General features: G+C 35.3%; 1 protein-coding gene across 4 annotated transcripts; it reads right to left on the bottom strand.

Moving 5' to 3' along the window:
* Positions 1-68: 68 nt before the first annotated feature.
* LOC120206192 (glutamate synthase 1 [NADH], chloroplastic) lies at positions 69-11,719 on the bottom strand. Of its 4 annotated transcripts, none has more exons than XM_039205986.1 (23): positions 10,895-11,719; positions 10,661-10,780; positions 10,267-10,380; positions 9,574-9,725; positions 9,380-9,481; positions 9,191-9,287; positions 8,596-8,705; positions 7,991-8,094; positions 7,643-7,822; positions 7,216-7,559; positions 7,042-7,112; positions 6,487-6,956; positions 5,459-6,328; positions 5,189-5,343; positions 4,770-4,931; positions 2,901-4,499; positions 2,458-2,673; positions 2,097-2,365; positions 1,596-1,901; positions 1,132-1,399; positions 862-1,017; positions 710-811; positions 69-466 (listed from the first exon to the last, which is right to left on the bottom strand). In XM_039205986.1, the coding sequence occupies exons 1-23, from the start codon at positions 11,288-11,290 to the stop codon at positions 185-187; spliced, it is 6,645 nt and encodes a 2,214-aa protein (XP_039061917.1). In that variant the 5' UTR covers positions 11,291-11,719; the 3' UTR covers positions 69-184. The 4 variants fall into 4 exon arrangements, with proteins under 4 accessions (XP_039061917.1, XP_039061871.1, XP_039061967.1 ...); XM_039205940.1 differs by having other exon boundaries at positions 70-466; positions 710-835; positions 886-1,017; XM_039206036.1 differs by lacking the exons at positions 9,191-9,287; positions 9,380-9,481; positions 9,574-9,725; ... (1 more) ...; positions 10,661-10,780; positions 10,895-11,719 and adding an exon at positions 8,988-9,130 and having other exon boundaries at positions 71-466; positions 710-835; positions 886-1,017.
* Positions 11,720-22,158: the final 10,439 nt, after the last annotated feature.

Raw genomic sequence — 22,158 nt, 5'->3', positions numbered from 1 at the left:
TCCAAAACAAACTATACATTATTGTTCCTTTAAGAAAACCATGAGACTTGAACCCCATGAACAAGGTGGGTAAAAACTATAAATAAAGCATCCCCTGGTGGTTGCAAAGGATTTCATGCTTCAATTCTCACTGTGCCCCCTGGTGGTTGCAAAGGATTTCATGCTTCAATTCTCACTGTGCCCATTATGTCATAATTGTTTGTTGCTTCTGGGAAAGGTCTTGATGCCGCTTGACAGAATCTTGAGTCTCGCCATTGAGACTCGTGTTCTTGTCTTCACTAGTCAGGTATTTGTCAACTTGTGCGGCAGTTTGCCTTCCCTCTGAGATTGCCCACACAACTAATGACTGGCCACGCCGACAGTCTCCAGCGGCAAAGACACCATCCACATTCGTTGCAAACCGCCCGTATTCTGCCTTGAAGTTTGACCGATTATCTTTTTCAACACCTAATTTTTCTGCCACTGTCTGTTCAAATCGAAAAGCAAGATAATTGATGAGCAGTGGCTCAAACCATGCAACATACAAGCATCTTAGATGACTGACAAGCAACAATTATTCACCGCTAAATGACTTTAAGGATGCGAAAGGTAAAAGGAAATAAATAAAAAAACTAAGCATGAATGAGCATTCAGGTTCACTAGACGAGGCATTAAGACCTGATTTCCACACAAAGAAATACAATAAAGGGGCAGTGATCACAATACTGACCGATTCAGGCCCGAGGAACCCCATGGCTAGCAGGACTAGGTCAGCCTCGATAATTTCCTCAGAGCCCTCAACTTCCTTGAATTGGAACTTCCCACTGGCATCCTTCTCCCAACGCACACGAATCACTTGAATTGGAACTTCCCACTGGCATCCTTCTCCCAACGCACACGAATCACCTCGAGTCCTTTCACAGTTCCATTCTCATTTCCGATAAACCTCTTGGTCAAAACCTCATAGGTTCTTGGGTCTTTTCCAAATTTGGTAGCAGCTTCTTGGTGCCCGTAGTCTACACGGAATACACGAGGCCACTACAATTCCAAAAAGGAAAAGGAAAATGGTAACCGTCAGATTTCTATATTTATTTAATATTAAATTGAAAGCAACAGCTTAGAATCAAGAAACGAAGAATATAACTGTCAAACCTGTGGCCAGGGATTGCCAGGAGCTCTCGTCTGAGGTGGCTGAGGAAGTAACTCGAGATTGACAATGCTACTACATCCATGCCGGATAGATGTCCCTATGCAATCTGTACCAGTGTCACCGCCACCAATGACTACAACTTTCTTGCCCTTAGCTGATATGTAGTTTCCATCTTGGAGATCACTATCAAGCAAGCTTTTAGTATTTGCATGTAGGAACTCCATTGCAAAATGAACACCAGATAAATCCCGTCCTGGTACAGGAAGGTCCCTGCATCAAGCAAATAAATGCAATCAATTCTGCAACCATGTAACAATTAATTTTATCATTTTGATCATTTAGGTACTATTAGTACTTTTCTTTCAGGCCAAGACACCATTGTCTGATTGTAAAGAGTGAAAATACTGAAACCTCTCCAAAGATTTATCAATAACCAACAGCTCTATTTCTTCCCTCAAAGATTTACCTGGGTTTGGTGGCTCCAACTGCCAAAACAATGGCATCATTCTCCTCTCGTAGCCTGTCAAGAGAGTAGCTCGGGTCATTTCCAATATTTGCATTGACCACGAATTTAACTCCTTCCTCAGCCATGAGGTTCACCCGACGCTGAACTACATCCACCTTATCGGCCTTCATGTTAGGGACTCCATACATCATAAGCCCTCCGATTCTATCAGCTCGCTCATACACAGTGACTGAGTGACCCATTCTATTTAACTGATCAGCAGCAGCCAAACCAGCTGGTCCACTTCCAATAATAGCAATGCTTTTCCTGCAGAAATAAATGCATACAAAAATTTACTTTAGTGAAAGCATAAATTACCAAAATATATCAAGCTTGCAGAAATGCAAAGTATCTCCTAGCCATAACATTTTAAATTTTTACTATAACCTTTAACAAAGGAACTAACTTTTTAAATGCAAGGTCTACAAGATAAATATACTGAAGGTATAACACAAGCCATACCCTGTTCTCTTGAGAGGAGGTCGGGGCACCATCCACCCTTCCTCAAAAGCCTTGTCTATGATAGCACATTCGATGCTTTTGATGGACACAGGATTTTCAATAATACCAAGCACACAAGACCCTTCACATGGTGCAGGGCACACTCGGCCAGTGAACTCTGGAAAGTTATTTGTCTCTAGAAGACGATCTAGTGCTTCACGCCACCTATTTTGGTACACCAGCTCATTAAATTCAGGGATTTTGTTTCCGAGAGGGCATCCAGAGTTCTCCTGAATTTATAAAGAAGATCCTAGATTTAAGCTGTGCTTTGTGTAAATTAATATCTAAAATGATGAAGAAAGAGCAAAACGGGAATCTGTACCTGATGGCAGAAAGGAGTACCACATTCCATGCAGCGAGCAGATTGTGTCTTTAGAAGTGGGTCAGGTTTTGATTCCTCCATGACCTCCTTCCAGTCATTCAACCGAACATTAGGATCTCTATATTTAATGCCTTCACGCTCATAAGCAACAAAACCACGATGTTTCACAGCATCAGAAACTTGAGTTGGCCTCTTCACTGGTTCAGCCTCAACCGTCTACAATTCCAAAAGCCAAATTAGAATGTAAACAAATAGTTCATGATACCAACAGGCATTAAGCTGATAGCAACCTAACACCAAAAAGAAGGGAGCAATCAACAAGGGATTGTACAAATTCAATTAAATAAATCAAAAGATAAGCGAGGGAAAGAAAAGTTTGACTAAGAAGAAGCAGAGATCCTTATAAAGGAATGTAAGATTTGATAATAACAAATACTGCATACCGGACCCGATTTCTCTTTCAAAGATGCAGCTGCCAACTTCTTAAGCTCTTCAAAAGCATCTTTTTCATTCAGCTCTGCTTCAGCTTTATCCTTGGCTTCTTCAGCATTTTCAAGAGCTTCCTTAGAGGCTTCCTCATCTTTCATCTTTGTTAGAATACGCTTGTAATCTCTGGGGAAGACTTTTATGAATTTGGGCAGAAGATTCTCAAAGTCAGCAAGTACTTCTCTAGCTAACTGGCTGTTGGTATGACGCTGATGTTGCTGAATCATCATTTTTAGAGTGACAATATCCTCTTCTTCTTCAACTTTATCAAGGTCTACCAGCTCAAGGTTGCACCGAGATTCAAATTTTCCATCCACATTGAGGACATAAGCAATACCGCCACTCATACCTGCAGCAAAATTTCTACCAGTTTTTCCAAGCACAACAACAGTCCCACCAGTCATGTACTCACAACCATGATCACCAACACCTTCAACAACTGCTTTGGCACCTGAATTACGAACACAAAATCTTTCTGCTGCCATTCCGTTGAAATATGCTTCCCCAGAAGTAGCTCCATAGAGAGCCACATTACCAATTACTATGTTTTCCTTGGGATCAAACTGGCTTCCATTCGGTGGATAAACTACAATTTTTCCACCTGATAGTCCTTTGCCAACATAGTCATTGCTATCACCTTCAAGCTCCAGCATTATGCCCCGGCAGAGGAAAGCTCCCAGGCTCTGCCCCGCGCTTCCTGAGAGTTTGACATGAATTGTACCATCAGGAAGACCCACCAGGTGGTAGCGCTTAGTTACTTCATGGCTCAGCATTGTTCCAACGGCACGATTCACATTGCATATGGGTGTTTCAATGTAAACAGGAAGACCTTTCTCTAGAGAAGATGTAGATAGTTTAATGAGCTTTTGGTCCAAAGCCATATCCAAGCCATGATCCTGTTTTTGAATACAATACTGAGCAGCTTCAGGGCGAATGTCAGCAGCAGGCCTGAGAAGCAAGGAGAGGTCAATATTCTGAAGTTTCTCATTACTACTAAGAACTTCCTTATCGACTTCAAGCATATCTGAACGACCAACCATCTCATTAACTGTTCGTAAACCAAGCTGAGACATTATCTCCCTGACCTCCTCAGCTAGCATAAAGAAAAAGTTTATAACATGTTCTGGCTCTCCAGCAAATTTTTCTCTCAGCACGGGATCTTGAGTAGCAATGCCCACGGGACAGGTGTTCTTGTGGCATTTTCGCATCATAATGCAACCCAGAGTTATTAGAGGAGCAGTGCTGAAGCCAAACTCCTCAGCACCAAGCAGTGCAGCAATGGCCACATCTCTTCCGGTTTTAAGTTGGCCATCAGTCTGGAGTACTGCACGGCCACGGAGATCATTGGCAACTAGTGTTTGGTGAGTCTCAGCCAAACCAAGTTCCCACGGGAGCCCAGCATTTTTTATGCCAGTCCAACGTGAGGCCCCGGTGCCACCATCATGACCAGATATTAAGACATGGTCTGCATGCCCCTTGACAACCCCACTAGCAATTACTCCCACTCCAGCTTCAGATACAAGCTTCACACTGATCCGAGCTGATGGATTTGAATTCTGAAAAACCAGGAGTGTCAAAAGACTAATCATAGAACAATAACACCATAAAATATTGCATCTTAGCAAGAATATTAAACCAATTCTCAAAAGTGGAAGGTAAACAGGCTGCTGGAAGAGAAAATATAGTCACGAAGTCATGTTGCATACAGAAACAAGAAAAATAGCAGAACATGCCCAGAGAAAATTAGGACCATTGGTAGAGTGAAGAACTCCAAGTTCCAATGTCCTAGCAGCTTCAATATTTAAAGGGAGAGCACGTGAACCTACCTTGAGATCATGAATTAGCTGCGCAAGGTCTTCGATTGAATAGATATCATGATGTGGAGGTGGACTGATAAGTCCCACACCAGCTGTAGAGTTTCTAGTCACTGCAATATCTCCTATTACCTTATGACCTGGAAGTTCACCTCCTTCACCAGGCTTGGCACCCTGCATAACAAAGAAAATTTAAGTTAAAAGATAATCAATCTACTAAGAAGAATTTACTTGGTTCATATTTTAACCTCACCAAATATCAAATGTACGTATCATTTAAAGATGCAAAGTCACTCAGAGGTGCTTTGCAGAACACAGCATCATCTGCCAGGAATACAAATCCATAAACAAGAGGAACCTATATTCCTATTGGAATACAGGCACTAAATACAAAAAAGGTGCATATACTGTTCCATATGAAAGATTAATACCTGAGCCATTTTTATTTGTAGTTCATCAGCATTTGTAAGGTAATAACTTGAAACTCCAAATCTCCCACTAGCAACCTGCTTGATAGCACTACGTTTCGGATTCCTTGAACCATCAGGAAGAGGTTCCATACGAGATGGTTGCTCGCCTCCCTCACCTATTAGCAAAATTTGAATTACAAATAAACAACAGAATTTCATCATTTTCGGATCAAAGTTTGACACAGGAGTTCTCAAACGAGCGTATATGTTGATACTTCTCTAAGAACATACCAGTATTTGATTTCCCCCCGATTGTATTCATAGCAACAGCTAGGGTTGTGTGTGCCTCCAATGATATTGATCCATAACTCATGGCCCCAGTACAAAACCTTTTCACAATTTCACTGGCAGGTTCCACCTCATCCAATGGAATTTTCACTTCTGACTCTTTGAACTTCAACATACCACGCAGATTACAGGTTTTGTTCAACTCATGAATACGCTTGGCATATTCCTTATAGGAAGCAACACTATTACCCCTGGCAGCTTCTTGCAACTTTGCAATAGCAAGTGGATCATTCAGGTGAACTTCACCACCTTTCCTCCAGTGATAATCTCCAGGATTAGGCAGTGCTACAGCTTCTGCACTTCCAGGAGCATGAGCCCGAGAAGGGAATGCTAACTCATGCAAATGCAGCGCATCACGAGCTAGCATCTCAAATGTTGCTCCTTCAACTCTGCTAGGAGTTCCTGCAAAACACTTCTCAATTACTTCTGAAGAAAGCCCCAACGCTTCAAAGATCTGAGCACCCTTGTATGAGGCCAAAGTAGATATCCCCATCTTGGCAAGAACCTTCATCATTCCATAGTTGCTTGCCTTGAAATACTTCTTCACCAGCTCTTCCTTTGAGAGGAAATCGCCACTAGATTTTGGAGGAATCTTCCCATCTACTTGCAATCTCCAAATGGCCTCTATGGCCAAGTATGGGCATATAGCATCTGCACCAAATCCAACTAGCGTGCAAAAATGGTGCACTTCACGTGGTTCTGCAGACTCGACTATTAATCCAACTCGTTTACGCTCAAGATTTTTTACTAGGTGGTGATGAACAGCACCAACAGCCAAGAGGGAACTCACAGATACACGCTTCGATGAAAAGGCTACATATTTGAAGGATGGTGAAATTAGTTCGTTGAATTATGGTTCATGAATAGAAAAGATGGCAAGGGCAATAGAGAAGGTGCAGCAAAATGCCACAAAAAGTTAAACCAAATATAAGAATAAAAGTTTAGTTACAGTGGAGAAAAGAATGCAATACCTCTGTCAGAAAGAACCAGTAATGTATAACCTTCCTTAATTGCATCTCGTGCTTCAGCACAAATCCTGTTCAAGGTTTCCTCTAATCCCTTCCTACCACGGTCCTTTGAATAAGTTATGTCAAGAACTTTACTACGCCAACCTCTGAAATTCATCTTCTTAATTGCTTCCGTCTCTTCAATTGATACAAGAGGCCCTTTCAATGAAAGACGATGACATTGCTCTTCCGTTGTTTCCGTTAGATCTCCTTCTGGACCAATCATGCATTCCATGGATGTCACAATTTTCTCTCGAATAGGATCAATAGGGGGATTGGTTACTTGAGCAAACATTTGCTTGAAATATTCAAATGTAAGCTTCTCTCGGTTGGACATAACTGCCAGAGGAGTATCATTTCCCATTGAACCAAGGGCCTCTGTACCATCTTTAGCCATAGGAAGAAGAAGCATCTCCAAAGCTTCAACAGTGTAGCTGCATGGAGGCAGAAGAATATTACATAATGTTCCATTAAGGCATTTCCATTGTGTAAAGCATAGCTGGACAGACAGTTACATACCCAAAAGCCTTTAATGGAGCCAATAAGCCATGAATTCCCATGTTCTCCATGTTGTCATCATCAATGGAAGCCTTCAAGTCAGAGAATTAAATAACGGTGAGACTTTTTTCAGGGAAAAAAACTACTTGAGGAAGATGCAAGTAAAAATTAATGAAAAGAAAACCAATCACTTACCGGCATAGTTCCAGCAATTGATGGAGAAACCCTCTCAGATTCCTGAATTGAATCGACAATGTCCTTGAGATTAATTTTTTGCCGCTCAATCCATTCACCATAAGGCCTAGCAAGTGAATATTGCTGCTTCAAGGCTTCATCATCAACAACAATATGATTCTCAAAATCTACCAAAAGCATCATCCCAGGATTTAGTCTTCCTTTTCTTAGTACATCTTCAGCAGGGATATCGACAACACCAACTTCACTGGCCATGATGACTCGTCCACTGTGTGTAACATAAAACCGACCTGGGCGGAGTCCATTTCGATCCAACGTAGCTCCAAGGTAGCGACCATCAGTAACTGCAAATATGTTTTTCATCAGTTGAAGAAGGCTGAAAGAATATGTCAAATCCATCAGTAACTGAAAGAATGTGCTTATTTACATGATATCAGAGCAGGCCCATCCCATGGCTCCATTAGAGCTGAGAAATACTCATACAAGGACTTCCTATGAGGATCCATATTTTTATCATTTTGCCAAGCTTCAGGAATCATCATCATTATTGCTTCTGGGAGACTTCTACCAGCCCGAACCAGAAGCTCAAGGACACCATCAAAAGCCCCTGCAAGACAAAAAAGGGACAAAAAAGATCATATACCTTCCAGTTAAAAGACAATGAGTATCATCTGTTTGGCATCCAAAACTTTGGAATGGGATAAGAAAATGCAAGTATGATGCAAGAATACATGCAAGATAATCCAAATACACAAGAAGAGATGCAGAAGTTTACCTGAATCAGATGAACTGGCATCCACAATTGGAAGAAGCTTTTTCATCTCATTCTTCGAGAGACCAAGCTCCTTGCACTTCAATAATCCCTCACGTGCCTTCATCCTGTTGAAATACAAGAAATTCAGCCAAAGGCCTTTAATTGATAAATATACAAACAAGAAGGAAAACAACTTTATATAACAATTCAACAAACCAGACAATATAATCATTTATCCTTTTATTTTAGCTTTAATCACACAAACAACTTCATAACCAAATAAAACTTAGCGAAATGAAGATGTTGTAGCACCCAAGTTCTGAATCATAGAGAAAAACTCAAATCAGCATGAATTTATGCATTGTTCACTTAATTTATCAGATCTACCATAAAGAGGAGCAAAGGCCACATGTAACCAACAATAAAACATTGACAAATACAGAACTAAGATTGAAATAACATTATTAAGTTGCTTCAGTTACGGTGAAGAAAAGGATCTTTTATAAGATTCAAACCAGTTTTAAGTTTAAAATATATATTCTCAACTATTCAAGGAAAAGGGAGAAATCATAATATACATGCACATGCAAATTAATCCAGAATTTGGATTTTCCTCTGATACATACCAGTTTATATTGCCTCTAAGTGTATTAATTTCCCCATTATGGCCCAAGACACGCATTGGTTGTGCACGATCCCAGTTAGGAAATGTATTTGTTGAAAATCTAGAATGTACCTGCATCATTAGAAGGATCAAAATTGTCATTCACAGCTTCCTCTGCCAAGAATGTAGGGACTGGTTTGGAAATGTATGCAATGCACACAAAAAATTGTGCTCATGCATTTCAAGAATGGTATACTGCAGTGCTGAGACACAAATTACACTACCCTGAGCTAACTCAACCAGACACAAATTTCCCTTCCACCGGTAAATAAAAGTCTCCCTCACACAATCGATGATAAAGAGCATTGCAGCAAGTTTCTGCAAACATTATTTACTTGCAATGAGGTTTCTTACCAACTCACCCAAGGCATCCAATCCAGCATCCAAATTCATATGGTTAATCAAGGGAGTGGAAGAACTTAAGAGATCATTCAAACCTCAATGCCTCAGAAGTCATCCCTCAACCTTGCATCTCTTCAATTACCAGTGGTTCCATGCTGTTTGTAAGTATTGAGTTAGTGGAGAAAGAATAAACATGCACGGGATAATATATTTACCAGGGCCATGTAGCTCGTAAACCTTTCATTGCCAAGATCAGCATAATAGTAGTTTGGAAGTTGGTCAGGCTTTAACTGCCCCTTATATACAACAGTCCTGCACAAGCCAGATACAGGTTTAAATATTTTTGACGTAGAGAACAGTAGAAAAACTTCTTATGACCGAACCCAGGTTTCTAGAGCACAAACCTTGAGGAAAGAGAACATATATAGAAGTCTCTAACACCACCATGTTGGAGGTTTAACGCTGCTCGGATAGCAACCATTGAAACCCTCCTTAATATATACAATCTGTAAAATAGTTATCACATTCACAATTTAATCAGGCATATAGAAGCAACTTGTAATGCCCTTACTCTACCACAAAGAAAGATAAATCTACCTGTTGTTCAAGGTCAGCCTTTGATCTAGGTGTGCCTGTAAGAAACACTTGCTCAATAACAGGCTCTGTTTGCAAAGCAGAATTGCCAAGTCCTGCGTTATCTGTTGGTACAGCTCGCCACCCAAGCACTCTATGCCCTAGTGATTCAGCAACCTGCAAAAGCCAACAAAATTTTAGTTAACTGTTATCGAAAGATATCTGTTGATATTAAGCTGTATAAAGGATAAAAATGAAATGCTACCAGATGAGACAGCACTACCGTACAGTTTCCACTTTGAATTACGGGCAGAAAATGAGGAATCCTTATATTTTGCTTACAAGAAACTGGGCAAGTATACTAGGTTGAAACCTTTTAAAACATATACATGTTTAATTTAACTTTCTATATATATTTAATGGTTGAAAGTTTTGAAGTTGAACAAATAGTCAGACATTTTAAAATAAAAAATTGTATAAAAAGTTATAGAATAACATAAAACTAATTAAATTTTTACACTTCGTAAGTGGATTTTTCTGATATATATATATGCATTGTATGTGTGGAGAAAGGAGTGCTCTTTAGAAAAGGTAAATACAAGGAAAAAAAATATTTATCATTTAATGAACACACAACAAATACTAGGACTGTACTCAAAAACACTTACCAGATCTACTACTAATATTAAAGAACAACTCTTTCAACTTCGATATTTACCTTGGTGAATACATTTTTGCTTTCTTCCTGTCGGCTCTCGGATGTGGGCAAAAAGAACATGCCCACAGCGTATTCCCCTGGTGGTGGCAACTCAAACCCAACATCTTTTGCAACCTGAACCGGATAATAAAAATATGTTCAAAAGGCCATTATTTTTTCCCATAATTACTCCATAATTATTATATACGAATAGAATCTGGACACATTTCATTTATTATTCTTCCACGCACTCACATAAAAAGTGGTTCAAAGTTCAAACTTCAAAAAGAAATCTGAAATGGAAATTTCCAGTTAGAGAACTTTATTATTCCACGAAATTTAATTCCAAGCGTGATTTCTCTATTTATTTTTTTAGGGATACGGGATAGACAAAAAGTCGACAACACGAACAAACCTCCTTATAGAAATCATGAGGAACTGCCACAAGAATCCCAGCTCCATCTCCAGTATTTGTCTCACATCCACAGGCCCCTCGATGCGACATCCGTATCAACATCTCCAAAGCATCCGTTATCTAACAAATTCCATAAAAAATCGACTCAAAACACTAAAAGAAACTCGGAATACGCTCACATATACCTATATACACCAAAATTACATTACAAGGCACACATATACTAAAACGTACAGTTTTGCGGCTGCTGTCACCGGATAGCTCAGCAACAAACCCGACCCCACAAGAATCCTTATCAAAAGACGGATCATAAAGACCGAGAGGCTTCTCAGGCACACCGGACAATGCCGACCGCACCGTCACCCGGAGTTTTGGAATCTGACCCGGCCCGTCCGACTGCCAAAAGTGTAATCTCTCGGAAGCAGAGCACCGCAATCTGGTTCCGAGAAACTTCTTCTCCAAAGGCGCCGATGCCTTTCTTGTAACGGAGCATCGAGCATTTCTAGTTTTACGGCGGTTTGAAAGAGTGACATTCAGATTTGGATTAAGATAAGATTTGTTGATTGAAGGGATATGTACATAGCTGTTTCGAACTTGAAGAAGATAACTAGACGTCGGCACGGACGACATTTTTCAAAAGACCGATTTTCGTAATAATAATTCACGGAGTTCGCTTTTCGAAAGATCAGAATATTTTGGAGTGAAAAACTAGTTTCGTTTTCAGATTCAGAACCGACAAGAAGATCTAGATAGATCTGAAAATAGGACGGATTTCGAATGAAATTTTTAAGGATTTTTCCGATTGGTTCCGGGAAATGAAAACGAAGCCTCGAAATCTTTCAGGTTGAATTTTTAAAATCCAGTTCAAGCAAAAAAATTAAATCCTTCAAATCGATAGCGATTCTTTTACACGTATGAAAAATCCACGGATTCTCCAACACTGATCTTCTAATCACTCGAACCAGGAATCGAAATTCCCTCACCGATCACACCACAAGAAATGAAACGAGAAAATGCGCGAGAATCCTAAAGAAAATAGAAAAGCAAAGAGAAATTTACTGAGCAGATACGACCTCTTTTAGGTAGACTTTGTAGAAATGAGTACTTGATTTATATAGAAAAATGATAATAATAAAATAAGAGAATTTGTTTTCAGTGACAAGTATGTGGGGACCACAGTTTTGCAAGAAATACTTAATGTTACGTTTGATTTACGGAATGTAAGATTATCAGTGGGAATAAAAGATTATCAGAGAATAAAATTACTGAGAATACTGTATTTTGTGTTTGGTTGGTTTAACAGAAATGTAAGATTACCGTGTTTGATTAAAGGAATAAAAGATTATTAGAATGTATATTTGACTAAATTATCCTTATTATATATTTATATAATATTATAAATTATAAAATATTTATATATTTTCCAACTTGTTAAAAAATATATATATAATAAGAATAATTTGGTCAAATATACATTCCAATAATCTTTTATTGTTTTAACCAAACACAGTAATCTTACATCTCTGTCAAGTCAACCAAACATAAAATATAACATTCTCAGTAATTATATTCTCTTATAATCTTACATTCTGTGAACCAAACGCACCTTAAATATATACGCATGTACCCAAACAACCCCAGTCTAACAGAGACGTGACAGATCATGCTTCAGAAACCGCCACGTGTAGGTTTTTGACCCTATGCGGCACAGCGACGGAGGGAGATAGCCAACCCGGGAGTTCGATGCTTTTGTTGTTTTCATGAGGTTTGGTTTATTAGGTTCGGCTCCGAGCCTCTGCAAGATGCGTCACTGTAAAACAAAAGGTAAATTATACTAGAGAGTCATTCAAGTATGTTCAAATTATGTTTATTGTGGTTATTATACTTACAAAAATTATAAAATAGTCATTAAATCTATTAAATTAAATTATTATAATATATAAGTAATAAGAATTAAATATGTAAAATTATAGAAATTTATTTAACTATCACCTCAATATTTTCATTAATACTATTTAAATAGTCAAATGACCTAATTGACAAGATTAAGATTAATATATAACCTCTTATAATTAGTGACTATTCAAATAATTTACCCATAAAAACCATGAAGTGTACTTGTTGTAAGGTTATTGTTGATGACAAATTGGCATTTCACTTATATTCAAAATTGTTAAAAAAATTATTAAAAAAATCTTAAAGAGAAAAGAGCTTACTAAAAACAAGGTAGGTAATTAGAAACGTAATGTGACGCGAGTGATGACGAAAAAGCAAAAGCCAAAAAGGTAAACCTTTTAACCTGATAAACACCGGACGCGGCCAACAGTATATGTAATTTGGTTGCCTATAGCAAATAACTTACCCAATTTAGTTTTTTCCCTTATTAAAATTATTTATTACCATAATTATTTGTGAACTATAAGATAATATCGACATTTAATATCGTTCCATTTTATCTGTGGAATTTTTATTTCCCATAAATAGTTTATATAACATACTATTTAAATTTAAGTGGTGTTTGATAAATTAAAAAATAACTATAAATCAAATCACTGTTATTTCAACTAATTAATTTAAGAAATTATATAAATAATGATAATTTAAAGGATTGTGAAGATAAAAGGGTGGGGGGGGACGCGGCCAGTGGTATATGTGATTCGGCCGTTGACCGTTAAAAAACAGATTTAACTTCAATTAGCGTACCATTTTTTCCTTGTTCTTTTTTGTGACAAAATCCCCTCTAGATTGTTTAATTTATGGGAAAATTGTGGCGTCTGCTTCTACTTTATAAGCTTTTTCGAATAATGTGTCAACGGCCAGCCCATTGTAAACGGGAAATGTCAACTGCTAAAATGAGTTATGGTTTGGAATAAATTCTATGGGACCAAATTGCACATTGGATGACAAAACCCAAAACTAACTGCGCCACTTGTTTCCCACTTTTTATCAATATAATTTTCTCCATGCCCCCACTCCGCCAAAAGGACTAAAAGGTAAAACAGAGAAAAGCTAAGGGGAGTTTTTGCAAACAAACTATATAAGGACTCCTTGCTATCAAAGTGCCGAGCCGAGAAGTACGGAGAGAAAAAGGCAAGTGGACCTTCGTTAACAAAAAAAAGCGAAAGTAGGTTCCATTTCATTTCTTGAAAGTCCACTTCACGAGGAGGACCGCTAACCTCACTGTTCGGTTTCCGCCCGCGGGGCAACTATCCGCTCCGGTGTCGGACACGCGTCGGCAAACTGTACACCAAACACGAGATGGCATTGGTTGCCACCAACCTCCTTTGGAGTACGATGGATTTTTGGAGGTTTGGTTAGGTGGATCGAAGTGTAACAACTGAAAAAGTCTTTTGAAATAAGAACGAGGAGGAGTGTACTTTTATGTCCACACTTATCATCAATGATGTTCACATATTTAATTTTTTATCAAACTTGACATGATGCTATGATAGTAATTAATTAAATTTAAAATTATTTTTATTTAAATCCATCAAGTGAACTCTAAATATGAAATTATTTAGGGGTTAGGAGGGGTTCGTGTTTTTTGTATAATAATATTTTTAGGTCATTTTTAATTTAAATAGTATTCAGAAATGTCCGTCAAGCTCAGTTGGTAGAGCACAAGGCTATTAATCTTGTGGTCGTGGGATCGAGTCCCACTGAGGGCAATTCATAACGGAGGTCTTCCACGGAAGCTTCTCTCAACCTATCGTTGGGGACAACCTACTACCCTACCTCACCCTTACCCTATTACATATGTGAATAGGGTCAGCTAATTTATACTTAATAGATTATTGTTATTTTAATATAAAATAATTTTGCCTCCCCCAACATTTAATCCTATCTCAGTGGTCAAAGAGATTATTATTCTTCCTAGAGGTCATAGGTTCGAGCAATTGTGTCTATAGGATGTGTGTTATCAATTAGTTAAAAAAAATTCTAAACATATATTATATCGAAATCACCCAAACTATTTAAAAAATATTTCAAGAAGTTATATTTGTATGGTAAGTACTCTTCGTCAATAGGTTAAAAATTTTTGAATAAATATCACTTTATAATAAACTAATTAAAAATTATATATTTTTTTATTGAAATCTAACTAATAATATTAAATAAATAAAAATGTGATTTTATAATTATCATAAGATGAGGAGAATTCTTCCTAATTTGACCTCATCAAGCCTTTAAAAAAACTCGATCTAATTTAACTCAAAATTTGAATTTCATAAAAAGGAACTGACCTTATCGAAGGTGGTGAAGGTGACGAAAACGATGGAGATTTTGTAATTTTAGAAATAAATAAGAGGCATTTTAGGATCAAATAGAAATTTTAGATATTAAATTAAATAAAAGAAAATCTGATATGTATGATATGTCATTTACCATTCTCATTACGTGTCGTAATTTTATTGATTGTTATATATTTTAATAAAATTAACGATTTTAATAAGAAATTAAACATAAAAGAATTAAAATTTTAAAGCTCATTGAATGATTTCGGTGGTTAAAATGATATTATTCTTCCTTAAGATCCTGAGTTGGAGCAGTTGTATCTGTATGGTATGTGTATTATTAGTGGTTATTGATTAAGAAAACTTATAAATAGATATTTTTTTATAATCGCTTTAAATTATTAAAAGATCAAATATTTAAAAAAAATAAGGAATGGAACTTGTGTAATATAATAGACAATTAGTTAATTAAGCCTTTATTTTAATATTGAAGGGGTCCTTTCCTGTCCATTCATCACTGCTAAGAATTGTATTGTAGGGTCCTTTATTTTTTGTCATCTACCCCGGGTGGTTAGATGATAACCATGTGTTAAGCATATAAAGCAACACATTACTATAACCAAAGTATTAACTTAATCTTACAATAAAACAATCGATTAAATACTAGCTTAATAATTGATAACAATATTACTATAAATTCTTAACAACTATAAATATAAGTGATACCGATATTATAATTGGTCAATATTTGAGATTAAAAAAATGAGTTAATATGATGAAGTTTGATTAAAATTTTGCTTTTAGGTTAATTTAAGATGTCGGAGCCAATGGGAAGATTCAAACAAAAGATCCACCTGTAAACACCGATAAATTAGAACCACAAATTAAAAGGACTCCTTTGTAATTAGATATTAAAAGATTTTTAAATATATTTTATCGAAATGTACTTATAGTTTTTTTAAGTACTTATTTATTATTTAGTCCAGTTTCATGTATTTTTAAACTCCATATTATTAAGAGTAGAAATTAAATTAATCTATTAAACTTGATTATTCAAAACTCAATTGTTTATTTATTTATTTATTTGCTTTGGTATTTACTGGAAGTGTAGTGTGAAACGACATAAGGATACTATAAGTGGACAAACGTTACCGTATTTGTTTAATGTCTATCCGGTTCACGTAAATTAAGAGAGTGTTTGGATGGGGGAATGTGAGATTCCCATGGGAATAGAATCCACATTCTCCCGTTTGGTTAGCCCGGAAATCCTATTCCCGATAATGTAAGATTACCAATACTGGATTTTTTGGGATATATTACCGGGAATGTCATTACCTCCCTTTCCTTAGGTATTGTTGGATTACCGACGTTTTGGACTAAAATGCCCTTAAATTTTTATTTTTTTTTCAAAAACATATTTCTTCTGTCATTTAATAATAAAAATTCTACGAAGGTTAAATTACAAATTTATCCTTAAATTATTTTAGATTTACAAAAAATATATAATTAAAATTTTATATGAAGTTCAAGGGTTAAAATAAAATTTTACCCTTTCATTAAACTTTTTTCTTATTTTTAACTTTGTAAAAAATATATAAATATTATGAATTTAATTTTTTTTAAGAAAATATATAAATATTTTTAAACTTGTAATATTATACAAATATATAATAAGGACAATTTGATTAAATATACATTCTAATAATTTTTTATTCTTTTAACCAAACATAGTAATCTTACATTCCTGCTAAGCAAACCAAACACAAAATACAACATTCTCAGTAATCATATTCTCTGATAATCTTATATTTCCACTGATAATCTTACATTCCGTTAACCAAACGCACCTAAAGGTAATTTAAGGATGAGTAGGCAAAGACTCCCACGTCATCAATCTACCGCCTTTTTCCAAAACCGCTAAAAGACATCACAACGATGTACTATAGTAGCCCTATCGGTTTTATAATACGTTAAGAAGTGATCCGACTTCTAGTGTATTATTATTCTTTTGTTATAGTATTTTAAGCTGTAATAATAATTAATCTATTTTATTTTTTTAAATAATATTATTTTAAACTGTTAGAGTATTAGATAATTTAAAACTGATTTAAAAACTAAATTATAATTTAAAGATATTTAACGCAATTATTTCCACGTTTACATGACATAACTTTTTTGATTCTCTAAATTTATAAATTTCTTGATTACAAGGATAAAATCATATTTAAATATTTCTAAAATTACATTTATATATTAATCTTTAATGAAGTTTTTCTAACTCCATGATAGACATTTATGTAAATATTGTACAGATAGACGGATTTTATTTTCATATAACCCACAGTTAGAAAGCAAGCATATTCGTAAATTCCAGATGATGAGAATAATTCACACTTAAAACTTCGTTAAAATATCTCCCTAATTTTAAATAGAGGAAAAATAGTGTATCTTAGAGTGAAAAATTACATATAGTAGAGCAAGTAATCACTTATACACTACGACAAATATGCTTAGGGATGGACATGAGATCCAAATTCGATGGGTTCTGACCTAATCCAATCGAATCGGGGTTTTTTAAAAAAAAATCGGGTTCGGGTTCGGGTCAGGTCGAGTTTTTAATGTGATGTTTTGGTCGGGTCGAGTTCAGGTTTAGGGTGAAAATACTCGACCCAACCCAATAAAATATATAATTTTATCTTATATATTTAAGAATAATTATAATAATACCCCTCTATATATTATTTTTTTTCCAATTAAGTCATTATTTTTATTTAATAAAAATAATATTTTATTATTATTTCGGATCATGGCGTGTTGGATTTTTAAGTTATATATCGGATCGGTTTCAGGTCGGGTGAAATCTTATTTTGGTCAAGTCGGTTCGGATCTCGGATGATAAATTTTTTGTTCTAACGTCGGGTCGGGTGGCTAAAAACCAGACCAATGCACATCCCTAAATATGCTGCCTCCACAAACAGGCTGCTGCAATAGAACAGGAAAACCAATAACACGAGAAGAACCGCGAAACCCCATCAGTCCCCCAGCTGACGCCACGCTGACCAAAACAGCAACCCGCATGGCCATACCACAACTCGCCAGATTTAAGAAACAATGGCAACAGCCCACCAGGAATCGCACCAGAGACAGAAAACAGATTGCAGGCATAACGAACCTGGACAACCAATCGCATCCAACAAAACATACACACCACAAACCGCAATTAACTCAAAGGAAAAAGAACACTACAATAAGAGCTGCGACCTACCCCATACGACAAACAAAACCCAATCAAAGAAAAGAAAAACAAAACCATACGCACAACAACTAAAACCTTTAGGAACAACCAGCTAACACCCAACAAGATACTCAAAAAAACTCACCCTACCGAGACAAAATACAAACCACAACGGTCAGCAACAATGAGACAGCCCTTAACCAATACTGAAGGTAAGAACCTCTAGGATTCATATAACAGACTAGGAATCTTTGCTTATTTTAATTATTAGTTATGTTTTTCATCGGTCCGAACCTAAACAAGCCTAGGGATGGAAACAAATCCGAGCCAAAAGACTTGGATTAAGAAATTCGTTACATTACTTTCATCGACCAAACTATATATATAGTTTGGAAACTCCGCTACGAAGAGAAGCAATGGCTCACACGCACCAAAACAATGATGCATTGTTCTCTGTCTCTTAAATACAAAAAATTAGCCAATTATCTGTCGTTTAGTACCTTCTCGCGCCAGCCTTACGAAAAAATAAATTAAAAAATCTCAAGAATCTAAAAATTATAATTAGTGGATGTCTTAATTACTGATTAATTTAATACAAATTTTGAGAATCTACAAATTAGGATTGATGGCTGTCTTAATTATTGATTAATGTAATAGAGCAAAAACACACTGAGAGATTAGAACGTGATTATTGCGTCAATTAGATTGTATTTTCATTAATATTGCAGGCTTGTTTTATTTTATATGTTTTTTATATGGAACTCCACAGTTGACAAAACAACTTTCTCAATACAAAATCAAATCAAATTTGGATTGTTTTAATTAATTAATTAATATAGACAAAACCAAATCAAATAATCCGAAAGCCATATGGATTTATGTTTAAATGTGGACTAAAAAAAGATATTTGGACGAACAATTATCAATTTTATATTCTTAAATTATTAATATAATTTTTAAATAAAATATATATCAAACTATGAAATGCCTAATATATACATATATTTATTATAAAATTTAGATTTATAAATATAAAAAAATGTATTTGATCAAAGTGCACAAGAGGCGTTGACAATGTCTTTTACAAATATATAAAAGTAAATTTCGACATCACGTAAGAATCGGAGATGGACCTATATGTATAGTTTGACAAAGTGAGCCTTATTCTTCTTATTTCTTGGAATTAATTATTTTTGAAGTTCTCTTAATTTTGAAATTAGGTGAATGAGATCTCAGCCTCTCAACTCTTTCATACAATTTCATTTCAAGTTACTTTTAGATTCGAAACTGGATAAATTAAGCTTTGGTTTATCAATTTTCAGTTGAAGTATTTTATCAACTTTTTTTTTATTAGTGTGCGGTGAATACAAATTAGTATATGTTTAAAAGATTATCAAGTATCAATTACTTGTGATGAACGCTCGTACACCGATACAAACGACATGCTCGAACTCGAGACCTCAAGAGACAACAACAATCTCTTAACCACTAAGATCATTTGGTTCGTACACTAAAATATCAACTTAAATCCAATAATCGGTTGATCTAGTGAAATGAGACACTAGATCTCTTAAAAAATATCAAGAGTTAAAATCTCAACGTCTGCGAATGGAGAAAATTTTTTGGAAGGGTTGTCCTCATAATGAATATCTGTAAAATATAAAAAATCGATCAATAAAACAGATATTGATGGTTAACCAAAAAAAAATATCAACTTAAACATCGGAAAATGTCTCGAATTACAAAATTCAATGGTAGTTGATATCGTTTGGCATATTCACCTATCACAAGACGCTAGTCCAACATCTGATCCAGCCTAGCACAGATATGACAAAAAAAAAAAGGTGTAAATATATATATGCACACGTAAATCCATATATACATATATCTTGCATGCACTGTTCAAATGTCAACCTTTCTTTTTGTTTATATTAATCAAAATTTAATTGCAGGTGAAACAGAAACCGCGGCTTCTCGGAGCAGATATAGAACCTGTTTTCCTTAAGAAGGTGAGTTTATATATATATATATATATATATATGTTAATTGAAAATGGTTGGCCCATAGAGGGAAGAGACAATGGAAATGGTTGAAGGGAGCATGATGCATGACTTTTCTTCATCGAGTTGCTGCGTACGCCACATGGATGGCTAGCTTGTCGGCAGACTTAATTATAATTTAGATATTTTAATTATAAAATGGGAGATAATATATGGTCCATGAAATTATTGATTTGATTATTCAAGAACCAGTTGGACTCTTAAACTTGATTACATTTTTCTTATACGATTTTTAATAATTGAAGAGAGAGAGAGAGAGAGCACATGCATGAACAGAACAAAATGGTCAAATCGTAATGGGGTGGATAATAAATATAATAAAAAGAAGTTGGCCGTTTGATTAGTTAAAGAGACCATGAGTGGAAGAGTGGAAAATGCATACACCCTTGAAGTTTCAAAGGGTCAAGACTCGACAGTGTAGCTGAGCTTTTGGCGTGTGGTAACGTTATCGGTCGGACATGTAAAGCCTGTCCCACTCCCCCACTTGTGCTTTATGTTCCAACGCCATGCCAACTGAATTTCAATCATTGGAGCCCGGGTTGTTCTGTCATAACTATGAATATCAAGCACACTATGAATATCAAGCACACGGATCAAGTAACTCTAATGGTTAAAGATTTATTATTATTTTTTAAGATTTTGAGTTTACATATTATGTACGTTAGATATATATACATTCAACGTTAACTAATTGAAAGTCATTCAAGAAACATTACCTTATATTCACATCATATTAATAATAAAAGGGAACTATAAACACCAAGAACATAAGTGTAAGATTATATGAGATAAGATTCAAGATTTAATGTCAATTGAAATACAAATAAATAATTCAAAGAAATGATTGATGAAAATGATATATTTATCGAAAATGAAATATCAATATTTATCGTACTAAAAGAAGAGAGAGAAAAATAAATAATTAACAATCAACTTAAGATGGGGCGTTATCAATAGGAATGGTAATGGGTCGGGTCGGGTCGACTATTTGACCAATTTGACTCGATCCAAAGATATATATCATTCACTTGACCTTGACTCCATTTGGAAAATGCATATCCTTTACTCAATTCGATCAGACCCAAAAATTACATTTCTTCTACTTGAACTCGATCAAACGTAAAATTTTAGAGTATAAAATCGATATGATCCGATCCAAAATAAAATAAAGACTTAATTAGGAAAACAAATAAAGAGGGGGTATTATAGCAATTATCCATAAAATATATATGTAAAAATTATACTATTACCTTCGTATTGGGTCGGGTCAGAGATTTTTTACCCTCCACCCGACCTGAACCAAATTTAAAAAAAAAAAAAACTCCGTCCCTATCGAGTTGGAATCTATTTATTCTGGCTTAAATTGCTATCACTAATTATCAACTATTAAAAATATTAAAAAATCTAACAAAAAGTGAAAGATAAATAAATAGGGAAAAACAACTTATAATCTTTTATTATTATTAAGGGTAAATTATGCATTTAGTATCTATACTATCAATTTTGATCCATTTTAATACCTAAACTTTCAATTTTTTCAAAATCATTCATAAAGTTTAGTTTTTATTTCATTTTAGTACCCTGCCATTAAGTTTTGAAAAAAAGTGAAAGTATAGGTAGCAAAACACGATTAGTACCTAAACCATACTTAAGTTTTGAAAAAAACTAAAAATTTAGGTACTAAAACGGATCAAAACTGATAACTAAACGCATTAAGTTGTTAACGATGGAGTATTAAAATGAAACAAAAAGTAAACTTTAGGTATGATCTTAAAAAAATCGAAAGTTTAGGTACTAAAATAGATCAAAACTGATAGTTTAGGTACTAAATACATAATTTACCCTATTATTAATCATGTAACAAAGTTTTATTGGAGGGACACGTATAAAGCCCCGAGGAGTGGCGTAAGGTTTTTATTCGTTTTCTTCACGTGCAGTCTCGTAGCTCATTTCATTTATATGATTTTA

Source organism: Hibiscus syriacus, unplaced genomic scaffold (genome assembly GCF_006381635.1).
Source record: "Hibiscus syriacus cultivar Baekdansim isolate YM2019G1 unplaced genomic scaffold, ASM638163v2 tig00000002_pilon, whole genome shotgun sequence".
Classification (NCBI taxonomy): Eukaryota; Viridiplantae; Streptophyta; class Magnoliopsida; order Malvales; family Malvaceae; genus Hibiscus; species Hibiscus syriacus.
This window is presented reverse-complemented; position numbering and strand designations above follow the sequence as displayed.